Source organism: Halichoeres trimaculatus, unplaced genomic scaffold (genome assembly GCF_033239565.1).
Source record: "Halichoeres trimaculatus isolate MK-OKI-2021-1 unplaced genomic scaffold, fHalTri1.1 fHalTri1_scaffold_14, whole genome shotgun sequence".
Lineage (NCBI taxonomy): Eukaryota > Metazoa > Chordata > Actinopteri > Labriformes > Labridae > Halichoeres > Halichoeres trimaculatus.
The window spans coordinates 9,115,148-9,140,853 of NW_027437192.1; the positions used below are offsets into that span (position 1 = coordinate 9,115,148).

Sequence of the window (25,706 nt, forward strand, 5' to 3'; positions counted from 1 at the left end):
GTCATGTGATTGGCTGATTAGAAATTTGTGACAACGAGCAGTTGGACAGGTGTGCTTCATAAAGTGGCCGGTGAGTGTATATCTCTATATTCAGGCACTTACAAACCTCTTCTCCATGTATCATTTGGTTCCTCTCTTGTTCTGTTGAAAAAATCGAGATGACGTCAAGGGAACAGCAAAGGTTAAGTGACCCCACTCTTCTTCTCCTCCTCCTCCTCTCTATCTATCTTTTTTCTCCCTTTAAATTAGGGATGATGTGGAGCACAGAGGGTGCCAACACCAAATAGACGCATTCTAATGAACCTGCAAAAATGAGCTGCATATATGCGTTTCTGTGTGTGTGTGTGTGTGTGTGTGTGTGTGTGTGTGTGTGTGCGTGTGTGTGTGTGTGTGTGTGTGTGTGTGTGTGTGCGTGTGTGTGCGTGTGGTATGTGTATGTGTGTGTGTGTGGTGGAATTGACATTTACTGCTTCAGTGCCCCCTCCTCTATCAGGTAGTGATTTACATCTTTTTCTTATTTTCCCTTGTGAATGTGGGCCTGATCAATAATGCAAACACACACGTGTGTGTGTGTGTGTGTGTGTGTGTGTGTGTGTGTGTGTGTGTGTGTGTGTGTGTGTGTGTGTGTGTGTGTGTGTGTGTGTGTTTGTGGGGGGGTGGGGGGAGGGGTTACAGCAGGTTTGGCCATCGTGTGTGGTCATGTGTTTATGCAGGGGCAGATGGAAACAGGAACACATCTAAGGTGGAGGTGTGACTGGAAACATCGTTACCAATTATCTGATGTGAACCATTCCCAAGACAACAGCATCTGACTAGTGCTGTATAATGTAAGAAGCTAAAGCTAAAGCTAATTGCTTTATCTTAGATTGTTATCCTTTCGATTTCAGAGACTCCCCTGAAGCTTCAAGTTCACAAATTTGCCCATCACATTGTTGTAATTTTGAAACCAAATGTAACCACTTTTGTGCTGGAGGATGGTAGCTTGCTGCTCAAAGTCAAAAAGGAACCATCATTTTTAAAATGAACATTTTATGGTGTTGAAGAAGACACAAAACAAGGAATCCAGACTGCGAAATTAAAGGAATACTGTTTGTTTTTAGGTAGATCAGGATAGAAGTAGAGCCCCCATCTCATCTTTCTTCTGTCTTTTTCAGCCTGTTCAGTCACCCTCTGGTGGCCATTTAAAACAATGCAGCTTTTTTTTTTTTTTCTTTGTTTCTAAAGTTTTTCTTTTTAACCAACTGCTCAAGGGCTAGCCTCATGGCAAATTTGTAAACTACTAGGCCATACCAGCACCCCAAATTCATTTTTTTTAAGTTTGTTTTTTAACTTTCATGCCTTTATTTAAGTTAGGGAAGTAAGAAACTAGGAAAGTTGGGGGTGACATTCAGCTATGAGCAGGAATTTCCTGTTGCAAAGATGTGTGACCGATGTATTCAGTTCTGTGGAACTTTTAGATTTTCTTCAGTATTAACAAAGAAGGTACACCTGTTTATTTCATTCATACGGTATCAAAAATCCACCTGTAGACAAAAAAGCATGAATATACTTATTCATTAACCACCATCTGTAGAAATGAGCTGTTTTTACTTATATTGTCATGTTACCCACATGTGTATTCCAGATCCCAGAATCTGTCTGTACACTGCTTAAAATGATTGATTCAAAAGAATGGCACAAGATCTTTGTGACAAAATCTTCGTCACAAACTTGACTTGCTGAACCGATGAGGTAATCACATAAGGGTTTTCAAAATAGCCCATGACACAAGGGAGGGGTGGGCCTCAAACACCGAGGTCATCTCATAGCCCCGCCCCCCTGGCAAGCCTTCAGAGAGTTGGCCAGTCAGAGGGAAAGGGGTTTCATGGAGCAAGAAGCCCTAAAGAGACACTTAAAACTAAAATCCATTGTTATGCTATATATTATATTATCCAGGTGGAGGCTTAAATAAAGGTTCTCTGAAACTCCAGTGAGAGTAAAAATATAGATATTGTTTGAGCTGTTAATCAAGACGGTATAAAGCTTCAACAAATAAATACTCCCTCTTCAGTTCAGAAAAGGACTTGGGGTGGATGGTTTTGGTGTTTTCTTAAGATTTGAGAACTAGAAGTAAATCAATAAACTAAATTACTGACCTTTAAACTGATGGTTAATTAATACAAATGAGCACAACACAAGCTTACAAACAAGCTCAAACTGACACCGTATTTTAAATGTGGATTTTTAATTCAGCACAGGTTGAGCTTCCAGATACAGAGCCTGAAATAGACATGTTGTGGTGCTCGTACGTAATGGGCTGTGAGGGCAGACACACAGAGTGAGTGAGTGGGGCTGTTGGCCTCTGTCCTCTGTGAGTAATGACCACAGAGGAGGACAGATGATCATGTTCATCAGCTCCCAGAACTGAGGCTAGCAGCCCCCCTGCTGGGGAGGATCAGTCCGGCTGATGGCCCGTAATCTGTGTGTGAGTGTGTGTGTGAGAATGTGTGTGAGCCTGTGGTTGAGTAGAGAGTGCGGGGATGGAGAGCGGGGGCTGGTTGACAACTGTGATAATGAGTCGTACCGTTGATTATGAGGCCTATAGGAGGGAGTGTGTGTGTGCGTGCGTGAGTGTGTGTGTGTGCATACCATTGCACTCAGTGAGGGAGCCTGTGTGTGTGAGATATTAAAAGTACTTATTGCATTTATTACAGAGCTGTTTTATGGTCCTGCAGTCGCAGGGCTTGCTAAAGGGGAAAATTAGGTGTGCTGAGTAGCCATTTCATTAGCACGTCATTAAAGCTTGGAAAGTAGCTAAACAGCCGAGGCTGGTGGTACATTGGTAAGAGCTGCAACATGGAAACTTATTATTATTATTATTAAGACAAGTGTATGGCTTTCTAACTTCTCAGTCACAGACTTTATTTATATATCTGTCCTTGTGTCATTTTAAAAACATTTACAGGCGGAAATTCTGTTTGCTAAGGGAATACTAATTAAAATCAATTTGTTTCGAGCCAAGTGAAATACATGAACAGATACATATATATTCTGAAAACATATCACTAAAAATTCTTGTCACGTAAAACTTTGTGAAAGTCAGCATCCACTTACTAATGCAAAATGTTTAGCATTGAATGTCTTTCAATTATGTAAACACCAGGAAGTTAATACAGCTGATTAGTTAATTTAGATCCTTTGTAATTATAGACGTTTAAATCAACAGGAGGCTCTGCAGTGTCTAGAAAAGAGCAACAAAGTAGGTTAAGGTAAAGATGGTGAGTTCTGATCCACTCCTGAACCTGATGTCCCATTGCTTCAGAACACCACATGACATGACACAGCGAGTCAAGTCATGTCATGTCATGTTCCATTTCTGTGTAATGTCTTGAAATGTCACATTTCATCACATTATGTTGAGTCATGTAATGTAGAGTCACATTCTATTTTTGTGACACGTTACATTTTCAAGTTATGTCTTGTGATATTAAGATGTATCACATCATGTTTCATACTCACGTCACATATAACAATGTGTCATCTTTACCCCATGCCATGTCAGATCGTTTCACCCTACGTCCTTTTACGTCACGTCACACTAAATCACATAACATATTCGTGCCATATCACATATAACTTTGTGTCATTTCACGTCATTTTACATCACGTCACATCACATGACATTTTGCGTCACTTTTGGCACTTCACGTCAATTTATATCCTATCACACTGAATTAGATTTCATCTCATATTCATGTCACACCATGTCCATGTGAGTCATGTCACTTTACGTCACATTGCATCACATTACAGCTCAGGTTCAGTTCACACAATGTCACATTATTTCATGTCGAGCATTTTACATCACATCACTTGATGCTGTGTCATTTCATCTCAAATTGCTTCACATGATAGTGCATAGTCATATTGATATGTTCACATTCAGATATATCATGTCACTTTTTCATATTGATTTACGTCATTTCATGTAATTTCTTTCATGTCACTTTATTTCACATCATATTGCATGACATTACATCTCACGTTTAATTTTCACAATGTCACAGTAAGTCATGTCAAGCATTTTACATCACAATGCTATGTCATTTCATCTCCTATAGAGTCGCATGATAACTCATATTGTAATCAAGCCATGTCAAGCCACGTCATGGCACATTCTCACATTACTTTTCGTCACATCACATCACATTTTCTCATTACGTCATGGTGCAAACTTGTACAGCTGGTTGTTGAATATGTCAGGAGATGTTGGAGTTTGATTTTCAGTATTTTACTGTTATTATTATTATTTTTTTTTCTCATGTCATGATGCGCTTTATACCATTGTTTTGTTTTTTCATCTTTTTTTTTTGTTGAAAAAAAAAACATGTTCCAATAAGAATCAAACATATTACATTTCATTTTAAGTTTGTTTTTACATGGTACGTCACTTTATATTGTAGCACTTCAATTCTTTTAATTTTATATTTTGAGGTTGTGTCAAACATTGCGATGGAAAGGCAAAACATTTAATTAGTTTCTACACAAACTTATTGTAACCTTACATTTTATCTTTGTCTGGCTGCTCAGTCTCAAAATCTTAATTATTTGACATTTCTTTAATTTTTTTATTTTAAATTTTGATAATAGAGGATGGAAAAACATTGTGACACAATATTTATTCTGATGTGAAAAAGAGATAAAATGAAAATACAGTCAGAGTCTGATTCCTAAAGACAAAACAACCTGTGGTCATTGCTGTACTGCCCCTGTTGTTTAGAAGTTAGATGTATTATCGTTAATTAGCTAAATTGATTCTTCCTTTTTCGACTTAGATCATTTATGCTGCTATTTGTGGCGTGAATTTACCGCACTGAAAACTACTTATCTGAAAAGGCAGGACAACCGGCAAAATTTTAGCTCTTTAAGGCTGAGATCACTGAGTACAGACATGATTCTTAAGTTTCGAACAGAAAAAATCCAGACCTCTCCACTTCCTTGAAAAGAGTGAAACAAAAGACACACACACTTTACTGCGGGATTGCCTCCGTTTATTGTAGTAGAAACACCTGCGCTGAGATTTCAGGTTGCTGCTCCTTGATAGGTCGACCCTCGCGTACCCCCCACTCCACATCCCACTCCATTGCGCTCTCGCGGTGTCAATCTCGCCCGTTAAACCCTCCCCCGAGATATGAAATAGGCCGTGTGGCTGCTTGGATCCCGCACTATTTGCCCAGACGGCTTCCGCTCCTTTCAAACAGTGAAGTGCGTCTCTGCTGCGGTGCGTCGCGCGCAGGCTGGAGAGAGATGACAAGAGCCTCGCGGAACTGGCCAGACAAACATGGATCTCCGTAAAACGCTGGTGTCGGTGCTTTGGATATTATTGCTGAACATAAAAGAAGACTGTCACGCAGAGGAAGGTATGTGGAAACGTGTTTGTGTTATTTTTTTCCTCCTTTCCTCTTTGGCTCGTTTTTAGCCAAAACCGGTCTCCACAGCATCAGGAAGCTTTGATCGACAGACAGATGTCCGCGGAGGAGAGAGTTTGGCATTTTCACTTGTCCTGTGAGAGACAGCAGGTGCAGTCTTTCTGTGATAACGAGGTGGTTTCGTAGTATGGAAGTCAGAAAACACTCTTTGAATTGCTTTAACCGCACTTGCAGACCAAGCGTTCAGCCTGGCGCGGAGCTTTGGGGTGAGATTTACGCATTTGTGAGCATTACACTGAAAGCGTTTCTGTCCCAACAACCCGAACATGTGGACCAAAATGAAGCATATACACTGTCAAAAATTTGCCACCCAATCAGTAGAAAAATCAAGGTGAGCAGACATGACAGCTTTGTGCATTAAGCTGTCAGAGCAAGGTGCCATTTATCACACACTGCTCTCATTTCTCCAGCATTTACAGACTGTGAGCCAAATCATCGATTCATCAAGGATTTTGTCCAAAACTGCCTTCAGATCTCACATTCCTGCATGGTACATTTAGTAATAGAGCCACTGTCTGCCTCAGTTTCCACTTTATTATTTATTCAGAGAGGAAAAGTCAGTTCGGTTCCCGCGTAGAGAGAGAAATCCCCGGTCAGCTGTCACAAACATTTGCGTCGAGTGCTGGGCTTTTGTCACGGCAATCTTTGTGCAACTGGTTTCCTTTTGTGTTGTTCATGCTGTTGCGGACTCTGATGGTATGGAGGATGGACGGCTGGGTGATTTTAGATGGTGCGTTTTAACTGTCCTTCGGTTTTTGAGCACATGTGAAGATATTCAGTCAGGTTCTAAAATCAGGAAAGCTGTTTTTTCAGCTACTTTTTTGTTTTTTATTTGTTTTTTAATCAAATTAAAAAGAAAATGTGATTAAAAACGACAAGTCAGGAGGAAAATCTGGCTGTTTTTTGAGATTTTACATTTGGTATTTGGATGTGGGTTTTAGCCCCTGCGTATTTGCCTTCAGGTTAAGCAGGCTGGGAAAGATGATCTAACTGTAAGCCAGGACTCATAAAATCTCTTGATCCCATATTACTAACTTGGCTTCACTACTGTATGACTGTGTGTGTGTGTTTTTCTGTGTGTGTTTCTGACCTGCTGGCTCCAGTAAAGCCAGAAAAGTGATCCTAATCAGTTCCCAGATTGTGAAGTGGAAAGAGCATAATAGCTTCACACCCCCGGGCTGTTTTCAAAGAGGGGCTTTAAATGCAACACACACACACACTCATTCACACACTCATCATGCGATCACATATATAGTAACCTATACTTCCACTCGGCATGCGTGCACACTCAACAGCCATACATCATTGACACAAATTTAATGCCTTTCTATTCACACACGCGACTCATGATGAAATGCACACGCTCTCCAGACACGTACATGTTGCTCTTGCATGCTAGCTCTCTGTGCACGGTGCATGGTGTGACATATCCTTATACTTAAGGGCCTCTTAAGAGCACGCATACTAAATCAACTGCACGCTCTTTTATTTCCACACACTTTGGATGCATCTCCCTCACTCACACACACACTCACACACTCACTCACACACACACACACACACATGCTCAGACTCATTGCCAGATTGATTTGGTTCCCTGGAATGCTGGGTAGCCGGATTTGGAAGCTAGCTTTTGTTTAATTGATGTTGTGACAGCGATTAATTGCTGTGAAAGCAATGTGCTCCTGAAGGCTGCTATTGGCAGAGATTCTTCTCGCTGTTCTCAAGGATTCGGTAGATGGAAGAAACACGGGAGAGAAGTTTTGCTTCTTATAATTTCTCACTAAGATTTTATGCAAATCAGCGACTACCTGTGCAAGTGAAACTGAGTGGAAGTGTGTGCTCCAGTCTTAGATCATAGTTCAGTATTCATGCGTCTTTGTTGCTTGCTAATTTATGAGACGTCTCTTTTGTAGATTTTTTTCCTCCTATTTTAATCTTTCAGCAGCTTAGTTCCTCCGTTTTGCTCTTTTTCATTCCCTCTGATGTGCCTTTTTACTTTGTCTTTTCTTTCCTTCCCCTGTTTATCTTTTTGTGTCCTCTGTTTAAGTATTTCCTCATGTTCATCTTCACTTCTCTGCCTCATCTTCCACTTTTCCTTTGTTCCTTCCATCCTCCATATGTCATCCTTCTCTCCTTCCTCCTCTGGAAGTACCTCCCGCATCCTGAGCTGACTTAGCAAACACTAATATAACAGAAGAGGAGAAGAGGATAGGAAGGAGGTGGGGTGTGTGGGGGGTGTCCACTATCCCACACACCTCACATACAGTCAATCTAACCACTCCCTCCCTCCTCCCTCCTCCCTTCAGGCCGCTTCTCATTCCCCCACGCCTCACCGCTAACACACCTTGGCATCTCATCGGGATCTCATTTACTTCCTCCCTCTCCTCCCTGCCTCTGCATCCATCCATTCATTCCGCAGCAGGCTCAGCGAGGGCACCGGCTCCGGCGCAGAACAATAGAGACGCCCGGGTAGAGAGGAGGAGAGAAAAAGAAAGGAGGGGAGTGATTGAGGGCAAGGGAGTCTCGGCGTAACCTGAGGGATCATCCCGTTTGTTTGTGCGGCCCTGCGTGATGCCTCGTCGTGTCAGAGTCGTCCAGGGTGACTCGACTGCGCCGTGTTGTTGGCGGCTGGATTTTCTTTACCTGCAGCCTTATTACGCTGTTGTGCCTCAGAAAGCACCTTGTGTCATGTGTAATTTCAAGCTGACATTTCCTACCATGATGCTCTGTGAGCCTGGGGACAGTCCCAAGGAAATACACGTCTATCTGCAAAAATCTCCACGCACGGCTTAAAGGTCCCATATTTTAGGGAACGCTGATAGAGGACCTGCTCTTCTTAGTCAAGAGTCAAAGTTTCTTGATTATAATTTCATTGTGAAATTAGTCTGTGTTTAAAAACCTGTCTAATCATTTGGGCACCAGTAAGGCCTTCTAATAAAAGCTTGTGCCTCATATTCAGAGCCTATAGTCCTTATCCTTTCCACTACTGTAGTCTCTCTTAAAGGCACGGTATGAACTTCAGAAGTGATCCTTAAATGGTCTCGCTTTTATAAATATTTGCCTGTTCAGAATCCACAATTTGGAATGAGATTACCAGCGCCAAAATCAGTTATTTCTCAGAGCTCAGACTTTGTGGTCAGGTCCGTCTTTCCCAGGAGAACACAAATCAGTTTGCGTCACGTTAGGGATGGAACGGTTAAAAAAAATCACAGTTTGATTTTTGTCCTGATTTTGTGGTCACTGTTTTCGGTTCAGTTCAGTGTAAATTGTTGTTTTTAACACCCTGGATTATCATATACTCGAATAATCCACTATTGACAGATTATCTTTAATCAATTACATCATGTATAGTCATGAGAAACCTGAAAGAATGAGGCTCTTTCCCATTTGAAACGTCATTAAAGCCGAGTGAAACATTGTTAGTTTCAACATGCCAACTCCTCAGTAAGGAAAGTCACTCTTGGTTGTCCTAGAAGTCACTAAAAGCCACTAAATGATGCTGCTGTCTAATTTACTTCATAATCCATTTGCATGTTATTGTCATGGACTCTGCAGGAGAGAGAAATGACGTGGGAGAGACAGAAAGCAGATAGAGCTCAACATCATAAATATGTTTAGAACTACAAATCAACTTTCTTCTGTCCGTCTTGTCCTCCTTTATCTGGGCTGGGGACCGGCAGAAGTGACCGTAATGAAACACACACTGGTGTGATTTCATCTGCTGCGAGTGAGGACTGTCTCTGTGTTTTGGATAGGGGAGGGGCTCACACACGCTGACCATTGAGGAGATCAAAACATGCTTCACCGTCAGACATAAAAACTCCAAAAAAGTTGCAAGAATTGACGTCATTTAAAAAACTGGCTGGAGGGATCTGAAAAGCCATTAACTGTAGCAACAAGTCTTTAAGTTGGCAACACTCAGTCGCGGTTTTATCCTCCACTTTTTTACCACCGTCATCAGAGTTAAATCTAAAACAAAGTGCTCCGTGACAGCAGAACGACACAACACAACAGATACACCTTCTAACTCTGTCTTCTCCGCTTGTCATGTAAACAACACACACGCCTCCCCACAACTCCACCACCTCGTGTTGCACATACGTATGATTGGAGCTACATACTCGATCCAAGCTGAGGAGAACAATGATGAAAAAAGAAAAACACAAACCGAACAAAGCACACGTGAAAGTGAGTGAAACCAAATGGTTTGGATTTTTTTCATAAACTGTTCCATCCTATGTCACTTAAACCAAAAGCCACCTTTGATGATACTACATCGTTCAGCAGAGTGTAGCAGTCTGACGCAAGATCTGTCCTCTTTGTAGAAGTTGCTTCCAAAACAAACAGACGTCCCTGCAAGAGCCAGGACCTTTTCGATACTAGGTGAAAATGCCCACGGGAGACAGAGTCTTCAGCCCCGAAAAACGCTTCCAATTCCAGATCCTCACAGCGCCTTTAAGCTGCCATTGCAGTATCCCTGTTGACCCCGTGTGTGTAGGTAACAGCATTGTGTGTGTGTGTGTGTGTGTCTGAATTCTGAGCTTACCAGGGAGTTCAAATCTCTTTGCTTCTCTCTGATAGTTCCCCCATCTCTTTGTCGCTGTATGTTTATAAAGTGGAGTCATAAGGCCTTGGAAAAAGTGAAGTTTTGTCCTCAAGCTGAGACATTTTCAAACTGCCAAGCCGCATTTTCGGCTCAAATCGCCCTACACAGGAGGAGTGTATGACTTTACCTCTAAAATCTGACTTCTTTTTCGTCTGTGTCTCTACAGCTACAAATAATAGCTGCTTTTTGTCTTTGGCCTTGTGCTGAAATACTTTTTTGAAGCTTATTTGGCTTTTTCACCCTTATCACTTCATTGTTTTTCAAACCAACTTGTAAAAAAGATGGTAAAAGTGTGCGGTTTAAAAATTCTGTCTGAGTGAGTTTTATTTTCTTTCAATCATATTTGTTGTTGTTGTGAGATGAGACAGAGGCAAAAAATCTTCTCTATGAGTTCAGGATCCTTGCTTCCCGTGTTTACTGCTGACTTGAACACAGCTTAATTAAATCAACTATTCATTATTAATCTCTTCTCATATATCACATGATTAGAGGATGATATAATTAGCACTTTGAAGAGATCTGATTGACTAATATTGGGTTTTACCAGCGACTGCCAGACTGGCAGTGGAGGAGCTCTCCACCCTCACAAGCTTCAATTGGGACTAATTGTGTGTGATTGATGCCGGCTTATTTCTGCTCAGCTTCCACTGCCGGGGCCTCGTATACCGGTCCGTCTTTGGCTGTCAGTGACGGCCTTGGACCGGGATCAGATGACGGCGATCCCTGCGAGGAGGAAAGGTCGTAGTGATTTGTGAAGACGGCTGGCGGAGCGACAGGATGGGTCACTTTCAGGAGAGGCGATCCAAAATATGATGCATTACAAGCAGAGGGGAGAAAGGAGGGGTGCGTGAGGTCGAGGGGTGAGGAATAAGGGAGGAGAACTGTGGATGAAGGAGTGACAGGGAGAAAATTGGAGGCGAGGAAAAGGCGAGGGGGTGAAGAGGGAATTGTAAGCTGCCAGCTCTGCTTTGTTCCACAGCTCCTGTATGTTACATGTAATCAAAGAGACCAGGGGGTTCCCATAACAAGTCAATGCAGCAGCAGCTCAGCCACATCCTTATTTACCTCCCACTCCTCTGGATCGCATTGACTGAGACGGAGAGATGGATTTTTGTGAGTGTGCGTGTCTATTGGATCCCAATAGGGTCACCTGACTTCCTTTGTTCGGAGTAGTAGGACGCTGCTACAACATCGCCACTGTTCTGCTGGATCGGCAAGAATGAGCCATCAGCAGAACAGCAGTATGTGTGTGTGTGTGTGTGTGTGGGATTTAGCAGGTGTTTCAGCCATATTGGACAGTGGGGAAGGGGGTCTTTGCAGCTGTGATGGATGAAGCAACTGCAGATCATTTTTGTGATGAATCTATGCGGGAAACATCTTCTTCAGCTGTTGTTTTTGTTTATTCGAATGCGAATTTTCTTAGCATACATTTTCTGTGCTCACTTGCTTTTATCCATCTTTAAATTCACAGAATAAAAAAAAAATCCTCTACTTTCTAACCTCCTACACATCATCTACTCACTGTGCAGCTTCAGGAAGAGTTGAATCACAGCAAACAGACTGCTCCGTTAGATGAAACATTATTAATTTGTGTGCGGTTGATAATTAAATTATTGCAAATTAAAACAGAGATTATGGGCTCAGATCCCAAACAGCAGAAGAGAAAATTGAACCAAATCTGTAAAGTAGGAAGTGTTCAGCTTGTTCTTGAACTTTTTCATGTCATGGACACCTCATTCTTACACATATACAAAGAATAACCCATGATAATTTATTTTTTGGAGACTTAATATTCAAACTAACAGCAGCTTTTATGTTGAATCAATTGTAAGAGAAGAGAGAAAATCTCAAACCAGTGGTGAGTAGTTGCAAAAGGATAAAGTATAGTGAAGGGTTGGTTATGTAAATTACTTGTCTCACCCTGTCAGGATTCTAATTTGCATAACCACTTGTTCACTATACTTTAACAAACTTATTACTTGCTGAAGACGGAAGCAAATTAACACAAAATGTTGGTTTCAAGTTTGATTTTATTGATTTAATGGCTAAAAAGAAGTGCATTTGAGTCCATTATTCGTAGCAGATTTCTGGCAACTCAATCTTATAAGCTTCTATGCGGGACCAAATTACATTAATCTGAACATTTTAATTTAAGCGTGATGTTAAATGAAGTTAACAGAGGTTTTACAGGAAGTTTAAAGAAGGAGGTGTTGTACCACAGATGAATAAAAAGTGTCAATGCTAAATGTGCTGCTTTTCAAACTGCTACGTATGTTCATATGTCGTAGAAACCTCTGAATCCATCTGTAAACTGCTAAAAATGTTCCGTTTATAAAATAGCACAAGATATTCATGAGGCTCGATGAAATGATGAGGTCATGACACGCTAGAGGAATGGGCCTCAAACACCAAGGTCTCATAGCGCTGTCCCTGACAGGCCTCCAGAGGACTGGCCAGTCAGAAGAAAAGGGGTTTGTGGAGCAGTGAGCTTAAAGAGACAGTAGCCAAAACCAAGTGTTTCAGGCCGAGGCTGAAACAAGAGTTTTCTCAAACACCACTGTGGGAAAAATATGTTTTTATTTATGTTGAGCTGTAAATGGTTTAAAGCTACTACGGAATACCGAAGTGACAGCATGGACCTCAGAAAAAAATTAAAATACTCCTTCTTTATATAATTAAGTCCCGACATTCAAGACAAGCCTTTGTTCAGCCATTCCTTTATTTAGATCCTCATTAGCTGCCACTTGGCAACACTGATTGATTGATTGGTGCCGATTTCCTTAATTTTGAGGGATCGGTGATCAGCCCATCCTTACATATGAAACTGATCTTATTTACCTCCGGAAAGGTCTGACAGCCAGCTATTGTTGCTTTTTTGCTCTGAGACCTAAAACACAGGACACTTTATTGGTTGTTTAAGTTAAAACATAGAATTTATTGCTTCAAAGGTATTGTTCAATGTTTTTCAATAAATAAAGATTTGAACATTGAAGGTATATGCTATCAGTAATAAAAAAAAATAGAAATTAGTATTGGCCCAAATCAGTATGGGTAGGACAGGCTTCTAAAGATCAGTGATCGGCCAGAAAATTGTGATCGATGCACCCCTAGCTGCCAATAACGCAGCAGCTTCTTTTCCTGTGATCTGCAGACAACAAATGGAGACTGGAACTGAGGTTTCTGCCACAGTGTCAACAGGCAGAGGTGAAATGTGCTGAGTTTTTTTTAAGTTCACCTGCAATAAGAAGAAAAGCCTAGTAACATTACAGTTTCATATCTTTCTTTCTCTTTTTTGTAACTGTTTACAAGATTACACCTTGGGCACTGAAGATCATTTAAAGATTTAATGGTGAACTTGAGAATTTGATACTAGTTTTAATAAATAATGAAAATAAGTTTTTTATACTTAAGGGAAGGCTAAGAAGTGCTTTCAGCGTATGATATTATGTTTTGACGGTTAAATAAGTCATGAATTAGCTTTTAAGCAAATATTGCACATGCATACTTAAACCATGCATCCCTTCTTTACCACATGATTCTTTCATCTTAATCTTTTGATCTTGGTCCATCTTTTGGTCTAAAACTGGTTTGAAGATTAAAAAAAATCCCCACACTTTTCTTAAAGAACACTCCAAGAATGTACACGTGATTTGAGTATCACCTCTACTGTACTTGAACAATCTAACCCTTGATGATGTAATCACATCATCACATTGCTATTTTTAACAACGCTCACAAAGCTCAACTGCATTTCATATACAACAGAGCAAAAGAACAAGTGTTTGGCTGAAAGTAGGCATCAGTGTGTGTTTTTCTTATATAATAGGGAGTGAAAAAGATCATCTAACGCTGCATACTGTGCATGAAGAGCAGAGCCAGTGCTGCTTTAGCAAATGCACCCAGCTTTCATGCCAGAGCCTTATGTAAACATCTCAAGGGCCTGTTCTCCAAAGGTTCTTTAAAGGTTATATGCAAAAACGCTAAAATAAAAATAACTAAATAAAAAAAATTAACATCTCCCACCACCCACACCAGAGCATTATGTGGCTGAGACATATTCCTGTCTGATTTTTTCCTCTCTGGATGCCTCAAACACATTATTCATCTTTGCAGCCTTTGTTGGGATGCTAATGGATTAGAGGAGTTTTTGTTGGCAGGCGTTGCGGTCCTGAGGTGTCTAAAGTTGATGAATGTCACTGGTGTGTATTTGTGCAGAGCTGGAGCGGTGCTCTTGGCAGAAGTTTGTGCTCTGGGTGTTTTGCATTGAGAGTAAACACTAACTGAATTAATGCAAGGCTCGGTGTGGGCGGGCATGCTGGGAATTGAACTGACAACTCGGCGGGGCTCAGTCAGTCTAACACCCTCATATTCTCAGCATTTCATTTCATCTCATTTCATTTCCTCGTTTCCTGACGGTGAGAACATAATCACCCACTTGTGTTGACTTAAGTATGAGAAACAGAATCATGAATGCAGATTTTATAAACCTGGTTTGAGTCCAAACTTTATTTTTCCTGTAATTTCAGAGTAGAGCTGGTGAGTAACTGGTAGAATAAAGAACAAGTCAAAGAGCCCCAGAAACATCATGACTTTGGCGGAAAACTGTCCTCAGAGTGTCTGAATTTGGCCAAATCTTCTGCAATATTGTGCAATTTGTCCATAACAATGCATCAATCTTTCTAGATCAAAAACAGCTTTGAGACTGTTGTGAGGTTCATGCTTTGAACAGAATCTTAATCCGTGTGTGTGTGTGTGTGTGTGTGTGTGTGTGTGTGTGTGTGTGTGTGTGTGTGTGTGTGTGTGTGTGTGTAAGAGTAGTGCTCTACAAGAGGTTAAATGTGTTGCCCTCCCTCTCAGATGTTGGCTTACAGACCATCAGCCTCAATTCAGGCTGGTTTAGGAGGTCCCACTGCTCCGACATTGAGGTGACCAGAGATCCTGGATTGTTCACAAACACAAACACACATTGTGTAAGTGTGTGTGTTTACCCATGTTTCTTTCAAAAGGAAGAATATCTCACTGCAAAAATTGTGTTAATCTCAAACTTTGGCTTTGTACTGAACAAATTTTAACTCCCATGTTGGCTTAAGTGAAAGTTCAGTCTAGCTGTTAGCTTCACAGTAATGATGCTGTGGGCTGGCCTAGTACATGTTCAATAGCACTCAAGCTAACAGTCATAGATTATGAAAATCTGGTTAGATCATGACTAGTCACTTTTGTTATTTTAATCAAGCTGGGACTAATGGTGTTGAAGACTGAATCAAACATGTAATTGCGAAAAACTGCAATTCTCCGAGTGTCCACTTGAGGCTGACTCAAAAAGCCAAGGAAGCCAGGTTAACACTTTTGTAAAAATGCTATTTTACTACAAACTAAAACATTTTTAGACACAAGTACAAAAAAACAGATTTGGTCTGAATATATATGCATAATTAAGTGTTAGAAGACTGAAAAGTGGGTGCAATTTTAGATGTCAAGCAAGACTTAAGAAAAGCTGCATTTCCACCAAGCAGACTGGTTCGGTTCATCTCAGTCCAGCGTGCATTTTTTGGCGTTGTCCACTGACTTATCCCGGGACAGATCTCCAAATAACCGAGACGAGCCGTCCCACTTTTTGGGACCCTTTCGTAAGGTTCCAGACTGAACCGATCAGCTCTCGAAAGGTAGAGCTACAACACTGCAGACCGTTGATTGGTCAAAAGAATCGTCACTTACCCCGACAGCGGCTGCATTTCTCCTGGTGGCACACAGACTTCTCTGAAACAAAGCTCGATTGCACTTTGTATCAAAGAGCTACATGCCAATCACAGAGAGGATGAAATGCTGCATGTCTTCCATCTGTGCTCTTTGTTTACTGTGTCGTCTTTTTCTTATTTGTTGGATTTATTAGCGGGGTAAACTGTGTCCTGCTGCTATCGCGTCACGCTATTGTTTAACAGCTGCAGCTTTCGGCAGCCGACTTACACGCAGGGCACAGTTTGCTGTGGAAACGCAAACGGGATCAGGCTTGACCAAATCAAACCGTGCCAAACCGTACTGAACCGAACTGGACTGCTTGGTGGAAACGTGGCCAAAGAGTAAGCAAAGACCATAGCTAGTAGTTAGCATCAAGAAATAGCTAATGAGGTACCTACAGTCTTATCTTAAATGCATTATGCCACAGACAAGCAAGTCGTTTTTGATGATTTGGGAGTGGGGACAGACACACCACTCATTTTGTTTTCTTGTTGGGCTGGTTGATAATGTTGACTAGCCTCTTGTGGCCTGCTGTAAGCTAGCTCATTTTCATTTTCCCTGTAAAGTTGGTCTAACTGTCATTCTAAAAGTGTTCTGCCAATCTAAGCTCTATACACCAAACCAATCTTAATCCTGTATTATTTAGAAATAATTTTATAGACAGTGTTTTCTGCATCTTTGTGCTGTGTCACATGATGCAGTGTCCTGATTGGTTGTATTGAGACCCATTCACCAGTGTAAATTACTAAGTGTTGGCTGATCCATCCTCCTCAACCTCCTCCCTGACCAGACTTATTCTGTTGCTGTAATGGCTTAATCTGGCGTGGTTCAAAAAAATTACACTTGCTGCCAAGAGAACTTTGTCACCTGAATGTGAACTTGTGTCCTCACATAAAAAAGGCTGTCATTCTTTCTGGTTGTCCAGTTTTATTTGCATCCATCTCCATGTTGCATTTTACCCATATCAGTCTGGGAGGGATGCTGATTTGGACAAGAGGTCATCCAACTTGTTTTCTGCCTCCTGCGTTGGCTGCAGCTGAGGCTATGTTGTCCACTTGTGTCCGGATCCAGTTATGTAAGAGTTATGTGAGCAGACAGTCACAGGAGTGACTTCTTGTTCTGGTGAAACAGAAGTCTGTACCCCAAATGATGATACATGTTTCAAGAACACATGAGAACACACATGCATGCTCCCAGCTCTCTTTCTAACCATCACACACACCGACACGCTAACTGACACGTGTGGTATCCTTGGAGTCCTCACACACCTCTCCAGCTGAACTCTGTGTGTCCCTCTTCCATCAGCCGCTCTGCTGTGTCAGTGTCCGCCTCACTGGCTCTGTCTTTAGTTGGCCTTTGAACGCTGCCTCGTAATGTGCTTTTCATGTCTGCTTATTCTCCTCTGCCATGTCTGGCCTGATAACACATGTTAGGAGGAGTTCAGTTGGAGCAAGTGTTGGGGGGAAAAGTTAAGGAATCCTTCACCTTACATTAAACATGTTTGTAATTGTACATCTTTCTGCACTTTGTTGCTTTTCCTTCCCACATCTTATCGAATGCTTCATCATGCTTCTGCGGTCGCTGCCACGTTTCACTTCCCTCTCTGGCATTTTCTGTGTAAACACAGCAGCATTACTCATACATTTTTAACACTTTCTGTGCGTTTGGATTTAGCATGTTTGAAATCTGTTATGTAACGTTTGCATATCTAAAGTGTGAAGAAATTCCTCTTTCGTGCAGTGCATGCTCTTACTTCTTTTTAGCTACACTGCAGTCGCAACAATGAATAATCTGTCACTTCATCAAGCTAATAACAAGGGACACAGGCTAATTTATGTATTTCTATTGTTAATACACTTTCTTGGGGTGGGTTAACTCTTAAAGGAAACTGTTTCTTTGGGAGATTTAGGTGTAATTGTTAGCTGTGGCTAGTTTGCTATAATGCACTGACCTCTCTTGATAAAAGATGCTAAGCTAGCCACAAGTTTTAGCTGTGTACTAACACTCTCAATGGCTTAATTATACAAATCTAAAGTTTTATTTGAGTTGTCAGATTTGGTAGTTGAACAAATCAAGTGCATCGATGGTAGATGTAGTTTTACTGATGTTACCTAAAGTGGAGTTTTGAATGCCACCCATGGTGGTTGCCATAGTGGAAATGTGCTTTGGGCTAAACAAAAGGTACTTTTGTTTTAAGAAAGATAAGTTGTGTACTCCGTGGCTCTTTTAATCCCCCCAACCCCCTAAAATTGGCATTTTAACATGGGTGTTCATGGGGCTTCTTTTGTATTTGGAGCAAGCCTCTAGTGGACACTTGAGGTACTGCATTTTTCAATTTTTAAGCTATACCTTAGGGCTTTTACATATTTATTCTTAGAACAAAGAACACTGGACAAAACAGAAAACTGGGAGACAGAGTGGAAGAATGACATGCAGAAAAGGTCATAAGACTGCACAGCTTAGCTAATAGGTACTTTGGTTTTTAGCACTTCCATGTTGGCTATATTGAACAATCTTTGAGTCTTCTTTTGCACCAGGTAGAGAGACAAATAGTGGTGGCCAAAACTGTTAGAACACCTGACAGATCTGAAAATACTGACCTTTTTTATGCCTCCAAAGCATAACCATGAAACATGCAGATGTTTGCTCTGAGCACAACAAATATCAGATGAAGTGATTCCTTCTGTTTTTATCGACTTTTAATATTTAGTTTGCCCATCTTTTGCAGCAATTACAACAGCACCATTGTAGCAAAGTCTCAAAATGTTTCCTGAGAATTTTGGCACCAATGTTATCCCATGCCTTCTGAAATTCAAGCCAGAGGTTCTTAGAGGTCTTTCCATCTCACCTAAATTTGCTAAATGAAATTGAGGTGTGGACTTGAGAGGTATGTTTCATCATTTGCACTGTTCTTTTTTTATAAGGAAAATGACCAAAATACTCTTATGATGACTCTATTCTATGGTATTCAGAGGATGATGACATAATGGCTGTGTAGATGTTGCTCGTTTTTGTGCAATTTAATGGCCAGTTCAACAAAAGACTGAAATCTCTGAAATATAACAAGTGCTCCAATTATTTTAGCCACCACTATATTTCTCACACTCAACTAAATACCTATGTCAATAATAATTGTGCTTCTGCCATCAGCTGCCATTAGTGTTGAACAAACTTTGAAGCGCGATGTGTTTTTGTCAAGGTCAAACCAGTTCCAAAAGACTGATAAGATTGTGCCTTTATGGGTAACAGACTTTCAATTTACACAGACAACATGTGTGTCCGTGGATTAGTAGAAGTAAACAAGGGGTAACAAGCATGATCTAAGAAAGCCCAAAGGGAGTATCTGAGAAAGTTGTGTCGCTTGAGAGATGTTTTCAAATATTGTGCAGCTCCATTTGGAATAAATTCTCAATTTCCAGGATCACTAGTTTAGCTCAGTTTGGTGGGGTATTGCTCAAACTTTCGTCCCTTTGGAACATGTCAATGGTTCACTCCCTTTTTACATGTGGGAGTTTTTGTCTTGTCAGCTGCTAAATTAATTAAGATCCGTAATCTCACAGCTGCTTTCCATGTCAGAGATGAAATATCGAGTGAAATGTGTTGTTTGAAAGAATGATTGACACATGTACATCAGATGGACAGAAGCCCGCTGTTCCCTCCCCTGTGCCCCCTGCCCAGCAGTTTATTGTCATCTTTGTGATCCCTCCTTCTGCCCGTTCTCACTGGTGGCAATGACCGTCATGTTGGAAAAGTGTCCGGCTGGGCCTCGTAAACCATTACCCCCGTGCCGAGGAAACCCCATTAATCTTTCTGAGAGGCGTTTGACCTTTCAAACTCATTAACCACAGTCAGCGTGCAGACAGACGGGAACGCACACACGAGCGGCAGACACACAAACTGACAGCATGTGCACCCTTTAAAGGCAAATTTGGCACACAAACACTTGAGGTGCGAACGCACCGTTGTGTGCCAAAACCGCCTTTACCAGGTTGCCATCACTGCTGCTCCATCTCTCTTTATCACTTTTTGTCTCTTGTCCTCTTCCACCCGTCTCTTTTCACCGTGTGGGTTTGGTCAGTGACCTGGAAAATTGCCCGACCTTTTAATACGCAGCTTCCTCGCTGATGAATAAATACATAAATCGCACGGTTCCAGCTCAGTCAGTTTTATGATGCCCCCTCTCCCCTGACCCCCCGTCTTCTCCTGTACACCTGATCGCACCCCATCATCTGCACCCTCTCCACACCAACACAGAAGAGGAAAGCAGGGTGTCTTTGAAGCGAAAGCCCCCCTGCAGTGAAGACTATCCATAATGAAAGGGTGTAAGCGACTGGGCCGAGGGCGAGACAGTGTGAGTGTGAGCTGCGTAGATGGCACAGGATGTAATGGGGGTTAGTGGGCGAGGCAGGTTAACACGCCAGCATGGGACCCGCTCTGCTCAGTTTATCAGAAGAAGAACGCAGGAGTGAAAGAGCTTTGTAGGTGGCAGAGGACGCAAAGTAAGTGGCGAGTGGCTAAAAAGGTTAACGTAGCAGCATGGGACCTGATCTGCTCAGTTTATCAGTGGTGCCAGTGATAGCTGAACAGGCTGTAAAAGGCTAAGTGGTGGGGTGGGAACAGATGAGACATATTCTGCTCAGCTTACTGTAGGTGCAAAGAAGAAAGGAAAAGGGTAAGTGAAGCTTAAAAGAATATGAGGGCAGTTAAGGATGAAAAGAGATGGGGAAACCACAGAGTAAAGAGAAAAGATCATTTCTGAGCTCAGGTTGCAGACGTCTGAGAAGCAGATCAATACTCAAAGCAAGTGCAGTATCATTCATGGCGCTCTGAATTTTTCTCTGAAAACAAAAGTTCTGTTTACAGGTGTTGTTTCCCACCACCTGCACAGTTTTCTAGCATCTGTACAATAAAACCACAGCCATGAACATCGGATGACTACTGGGTGCTTTTAAATCAAACAAATGTCTTTCCATAGAGAGGCATTAAGATATGATTCTCCAGAAGTACGTCAGTGGATAAATATCACAAGGTGTTAGCTTGCTTTGTAAACAAAATTTTACAGGGAATGTATTTTTCTATGGAAATAATATATTTTATATCCATTGTAGATGTTTAATAAATGTTTGTAAACAAAATACAGTGTTATAATTAATTTAACACATGTCAAAGGGGTTAAATTAGATAAGTTGATACTTCTTCCAACTCCTTTAGCTCATGTAAACTCAGAAACTAAATCAGTGATTGTCTTGTTCTGTTATCATTTTTTTCCAACCATCATTTATTTGTATTACTCACTGTTTAACTTGTAATCTACATGAATGAAAGTCATTCATTCATTCATTCATTCGTAGTCAAGAACAGTTGAGCGATACTAATAGCAATTGTAAAACTGACCATTGTTGTAGTTTCTTTGTTAAATTGAGAACATCATTGTGACTCAGCGCTGGTCAGTTATGAAGTTTCAAAATTATCTACTACCTGGATGTAAATAAGCACAGATTCATTAATTCTTTATTCAGATCCCCATTACCTTCCACAAAGTGATTGCTAGTCTTTCTGGTATCAAGGCAAAAAAAAAAAAAAAATTGAAAATATTTTTTAAAACTTCTCAGTATTCATAAAAACAAATATTTAATAGAAGCCAAGTAGGTAAAACTTAAAAAAAAGAAAGAAAATGCATAATTAAAGTATCCATGAATAGCACGACTCCACAAAGTAATGAAAAATCAAGTTTTTACAACCATATGGAATCAAGAATTAACTAAAAGTTTGATCCCAGATAGTTTCTTGTAGACTAGAAGTTTGGCAGTATTTTTCTCTTGAATTTATATACAGTCATATGAAGGCTGGTTAAACTGGCGTAAAACCTCGTTACTCCGTAACCAGGCTTGTGGATGTTTACTTGCAACAAGGATATAAGTCTGGTGGTGCTAGCTCTGCTAACCTTAGCCACACTCAGTAAACCAATCCGACACATCTGCATGTTGCATGTGTTTCCATGATCAAGGAAGTGTTCTGATTTTTTTCCTCTTGGATTCTCTTGTTTGACCATTAGCTAGTCAGAATTTCAATTTCAGATTACGTATTCAAACCTCATGCTACAAAAACAGCCTTTGACAAAGATTCTAGTGGGAGACAAAAACAGCTAAGAGATAAGATGCACCACCATGTCCACAGTAGGCACCAAATGAACACAAACCATATTTTACTGATACAAGCCTTGAAGAAATAGACCAACTAGCATCACATTTAACTGCTATATCCTTGTGTATTCGTGTGTCTCATGAAATGCTGCCCTGCTAACATCACAGATGGTTTGTTTCTGCTAAGGGTCTGGTTAATGGTTCTTCTCAGAGTCCTCAAAGTGTTGGATTTTAAATGTCATGGAAAATGTCATTACAATTCTACGTATTTTTCAATGACTGTTTTTTCCCCCTGCTTTGGCTACTTGTTATGCATGTGACTATACAGACCATAAGAGCATCCTTTAGCATGTACATGTGTGTGTTTTCATTTTCCTTCGTGTGCTGGCGTGTGATTGCAATCAGAGTGTCATCAATGCAGGATGGTTGGGTGGAGTGCACTCCTGTTGTTCCCCCGCTTCCTCTCTGCTATGTATGTAAATGAAAAAATCAATTAGTCTGCCAGCCAATCAGTGCACAAACCAGCCCATCAGTTAGCCAGTCGCCCAGCTGGCTGGGCAACCCACCATTTAGTCAGGTAATCTGGCAACTAAACGACCACTAAGACCGCTAACCAGGGAGCCATTTAATCAGGCAGAAAGCAGTCAATCAGAAAACTCCTCGACTGATATCGAATTCGCCAGATGCCCGTTGCCATTTTGCCTTCCTGTCTGTCAGCGATCCAGCCAATCAAAGAGCATGGCATTTGATTAATCAGTCACTTCAGAGAGCAGCCATGTGATTGTCTGTCAACAAAACAGTTTTAGCACCAGAGGCATTTCTTCCTGTCTGTCTCCACAATAGGTTAGTGCAACAAGATCTCTCTGAACTCTTATCCTGTCACTCTGAACCCACTCCATGCATAATCATGCCCCAAAGCATCAATCATTCTCCTTGGCGTACCAAAGGAGGAAAACATTTGTCCTAAGGCGGTATACAGATTCAGTAAAGGCAGCAAATATCGCTTGTTGTCTTCCGCAGGTGCCAGACCCAGAACTACAGTGAGACTGCAGGGGCTTTATTTGCTAAGAAAATATTCAAATCAAACTGAAACACCAACAGTCATCAAAAGAGCACAACACAAGCCAAACAAAAAGTAAAAAAAAAGGATAATGAAAAATCATCACCAACTGTTACAAGTAAAATTTGTGAGCCTCAGCTGGAAGACTAATCCACAGTCTGGCAACCCTAGCACCCTAAATCACCCTGCCAAACTGGGGCATTCACAGATTTAGTTTGTGATTCTTGGAAGGAAAACCCTTTCCTCTGAACTCTTGACTTACCGCTAATGGTTTTCAAGTCCGACTGAAAACACTGCAGCCATACAGCAAAGTATATCAGGAATTAGACCATGCTGAATAGCCTGTCAAGTCAATGAGCTCGTATTAGAAATGAAACTTCTGAAGCATTCCTCAGCAAAATTACAGCGGCATAATGTGATTAAGTTTTATAAGTGCCATTGTGTAAGTGCAATTGACTTTTTGACAACTTTTTAGAGTAAAATTAGTTTCTTTTGTTAGCAATTTTGGTTAAGAAGGTGTACTCAGATAAGTTAATAAGGAGGGAAATTTCTTGCAGGCTTATTTTAGTTCATGTCTTTACCTCTTTGTTGTTCTTTTTTCTCATTAGCTGTCAGAAAAAATCAGTGCAACAAAAGAAAAAACTCAATGGAGGTGTCTTATAGTGCAAGAGGGCAGAAAATGATCACATCCTAAATGACAGCAAAGTTTTATGGCTAACAGGTTAGCTGCCATAGAAAATATGAAGCAACATGGCCGTCTAGCTAGAGTTGTATACATGGCTATCCTCAACACTCACATGTCTGTTTCTTTATGATGCTTTTACTGTGCATAATCAGATAAAAAAAAAAAATCTGGGTTGCCACCAAGCTAACTGGCTTAGGGTGTGGAAACTGTTAGCATGTCTGTTATTTGCCTTGCCGTTTGGGGTTAGGGACCCTAAAGGTTGTAGGTTGTTAATTTCTAAGCATTCAAAAAAAAATTATATTTCTGGCTTTGTCACTTTAAACGGTATGTAGAGTTTTACTAATAACGGCAGGGCTAGCTCCCCCAGCTTTACGCTCTTGTCACATGTAGATATCCGCATACCTGTGCTACATAACTTATAAACAACTACTTTTTCATTTTTTATTTAAGATCAGTAGCTATCACTACAAGATGCCATCTGTCATCTGTACTTATTTACATATTGGTTGTAGAGTGTTATAGTAGTAGCTATCAACCAGGTGCTAGCAATGTAGCAATGATTTTCAAAGCATCTTTAATATTAATTTTGCATGAAAAATTGAAGCGTTCATCCTTATTCAGAAAATCTTTTTTTCCTTAGTTTTACAGACGCCAAGTTGTATTTGGGTATTCCTACCAGATGATGGCAATTGTGCGTCTTAAAGCTGTTTGCTAACCCCATTAAACTTGTAACGTGGCCAGTGTTGGTGTAAAGAGTTAGAGGTCTCACCTCTGGACAGCAGGTTATCCTAAAGTACGAAAAGGACAGAGTGTTTATTGTACATACATAGATCATATAAAGTCATGTCTCTATGTCACTTATGCATGAAAAGTAAAACTTAGCCATAAAACCTTCTTCAACTTTTCCAAGTCCTTTATTCTCTCAGGTCATAACAAGAACTTACATCTCTGGGCGTAACAACTTCTATGTAACAGGAACCGAAGCAGAAAGGTGTCGCTGCCTAGTGGCGCTATTCGGTACTGATGTAGAACAACCACTTCTAGACTCTGGCTGTTTCTAAGTGATCCAAGAAGAAGAAAAAGAATGGTGACTTAATGAAATAGAAGAAGAGCTGATGGCTTCTTTGAACTTCTATGATTGAAATAATCCTGTGCAGCTGTACATGTATCGATTTAGAACCTTATTAGCTTCTTCAAAGAGGTTACAAGCTGCTCAGAGCTGCATATTTGTTTAGCTAATTCTTGGCAAGTTTGGCACTAAGCGATTCTTTAATATCACACAGAATGATTTCATTCTGTTTCATCAAACATATTTCTTTGAGTAACAACTTTTTCTGCCACACTTCTTGCGCTTGTGTATCTGTCTTCAGAAAAAAAACAGCAATAACGCTAAATATCATAGTCTTTCATGCAGTTTGCATTAATGTTTTCTCATTAATGTTTCGAGCAAGGTACTCACTGCATGACAATTTGGTAAACTTATTCTAAACCTCACACACTTTTTGTTGTGCACGCGCATTGTTGCCCCATTCAGCATTCTTTGTTTGTAGTGTAAACAGAAAGTGCATATATGCAATAATGTGGTAGAGTAATGTTTGAGATCAAAAACCAAAAAGCATTTCTTCTGTGCAGCCTCAGCTCTGAAGTTATTACATGGTTTTTCAGTATCTCCTCCTGGTCCAGCCTGAAGCTAAACCCAAGCTACGGTTGTTACAGCTCTGCTGTGAGTGTGTGGCGTGTGTGGGAACTCGTTTTCTTTCTTTTTTTTTATTGGTTTATGTGCTGTATTTGGTTAGCCCTTATGTGCATCACAATTGTGGTTGGTGTGTTTTAGTTGTTTTTTTGTGAGACTTGAACGGGGTTACTGTGGGTCATATTGCAGTGTTGGTAATGTAAGCATTCCTCTTGTTTGTGTAGTTGGAGTCCGCTTTGTTTTATCAGTTTATTGTGCTTGAATTTGTGTGAGAGCACATCACATTGTGTTGTTAGTGAAGTTATTTGCCGT

The 25,706-nt window shown here is 40.8% G+C and overlaps 1 protein-coding gene across 3 annotated transcripts in view; it reads left to right on the plus strand.

Moving 5' to 3' along the window:
• The first annotated feature begins 5,139 nt into the window (after positions 1-5,139).
• The window catches only part of epha10 (EPH receptor A10), a 228,508-nt gene continuing 207,941 nt past the window's right edge, over positions 5,140-25,706 (plus strand). For 2 of the 3 annotated variants that reach the window (XM_074687701.1, XM_074687702.1), the window contains exon 1: positions 5,140-5,399. In XM_074687701.1, coding sequence (XP_074543802.1) covers positions 5,321-5,399 — 79 coding nt within the window. In that variant the 5' untranslated portion in view covers positions 5,140-5,320. The remainder of the gene's footprint in view (positions 5,400-25,706) is intronic. The other variant, XM_074687703.1, reaches the window with a different exon arrangement.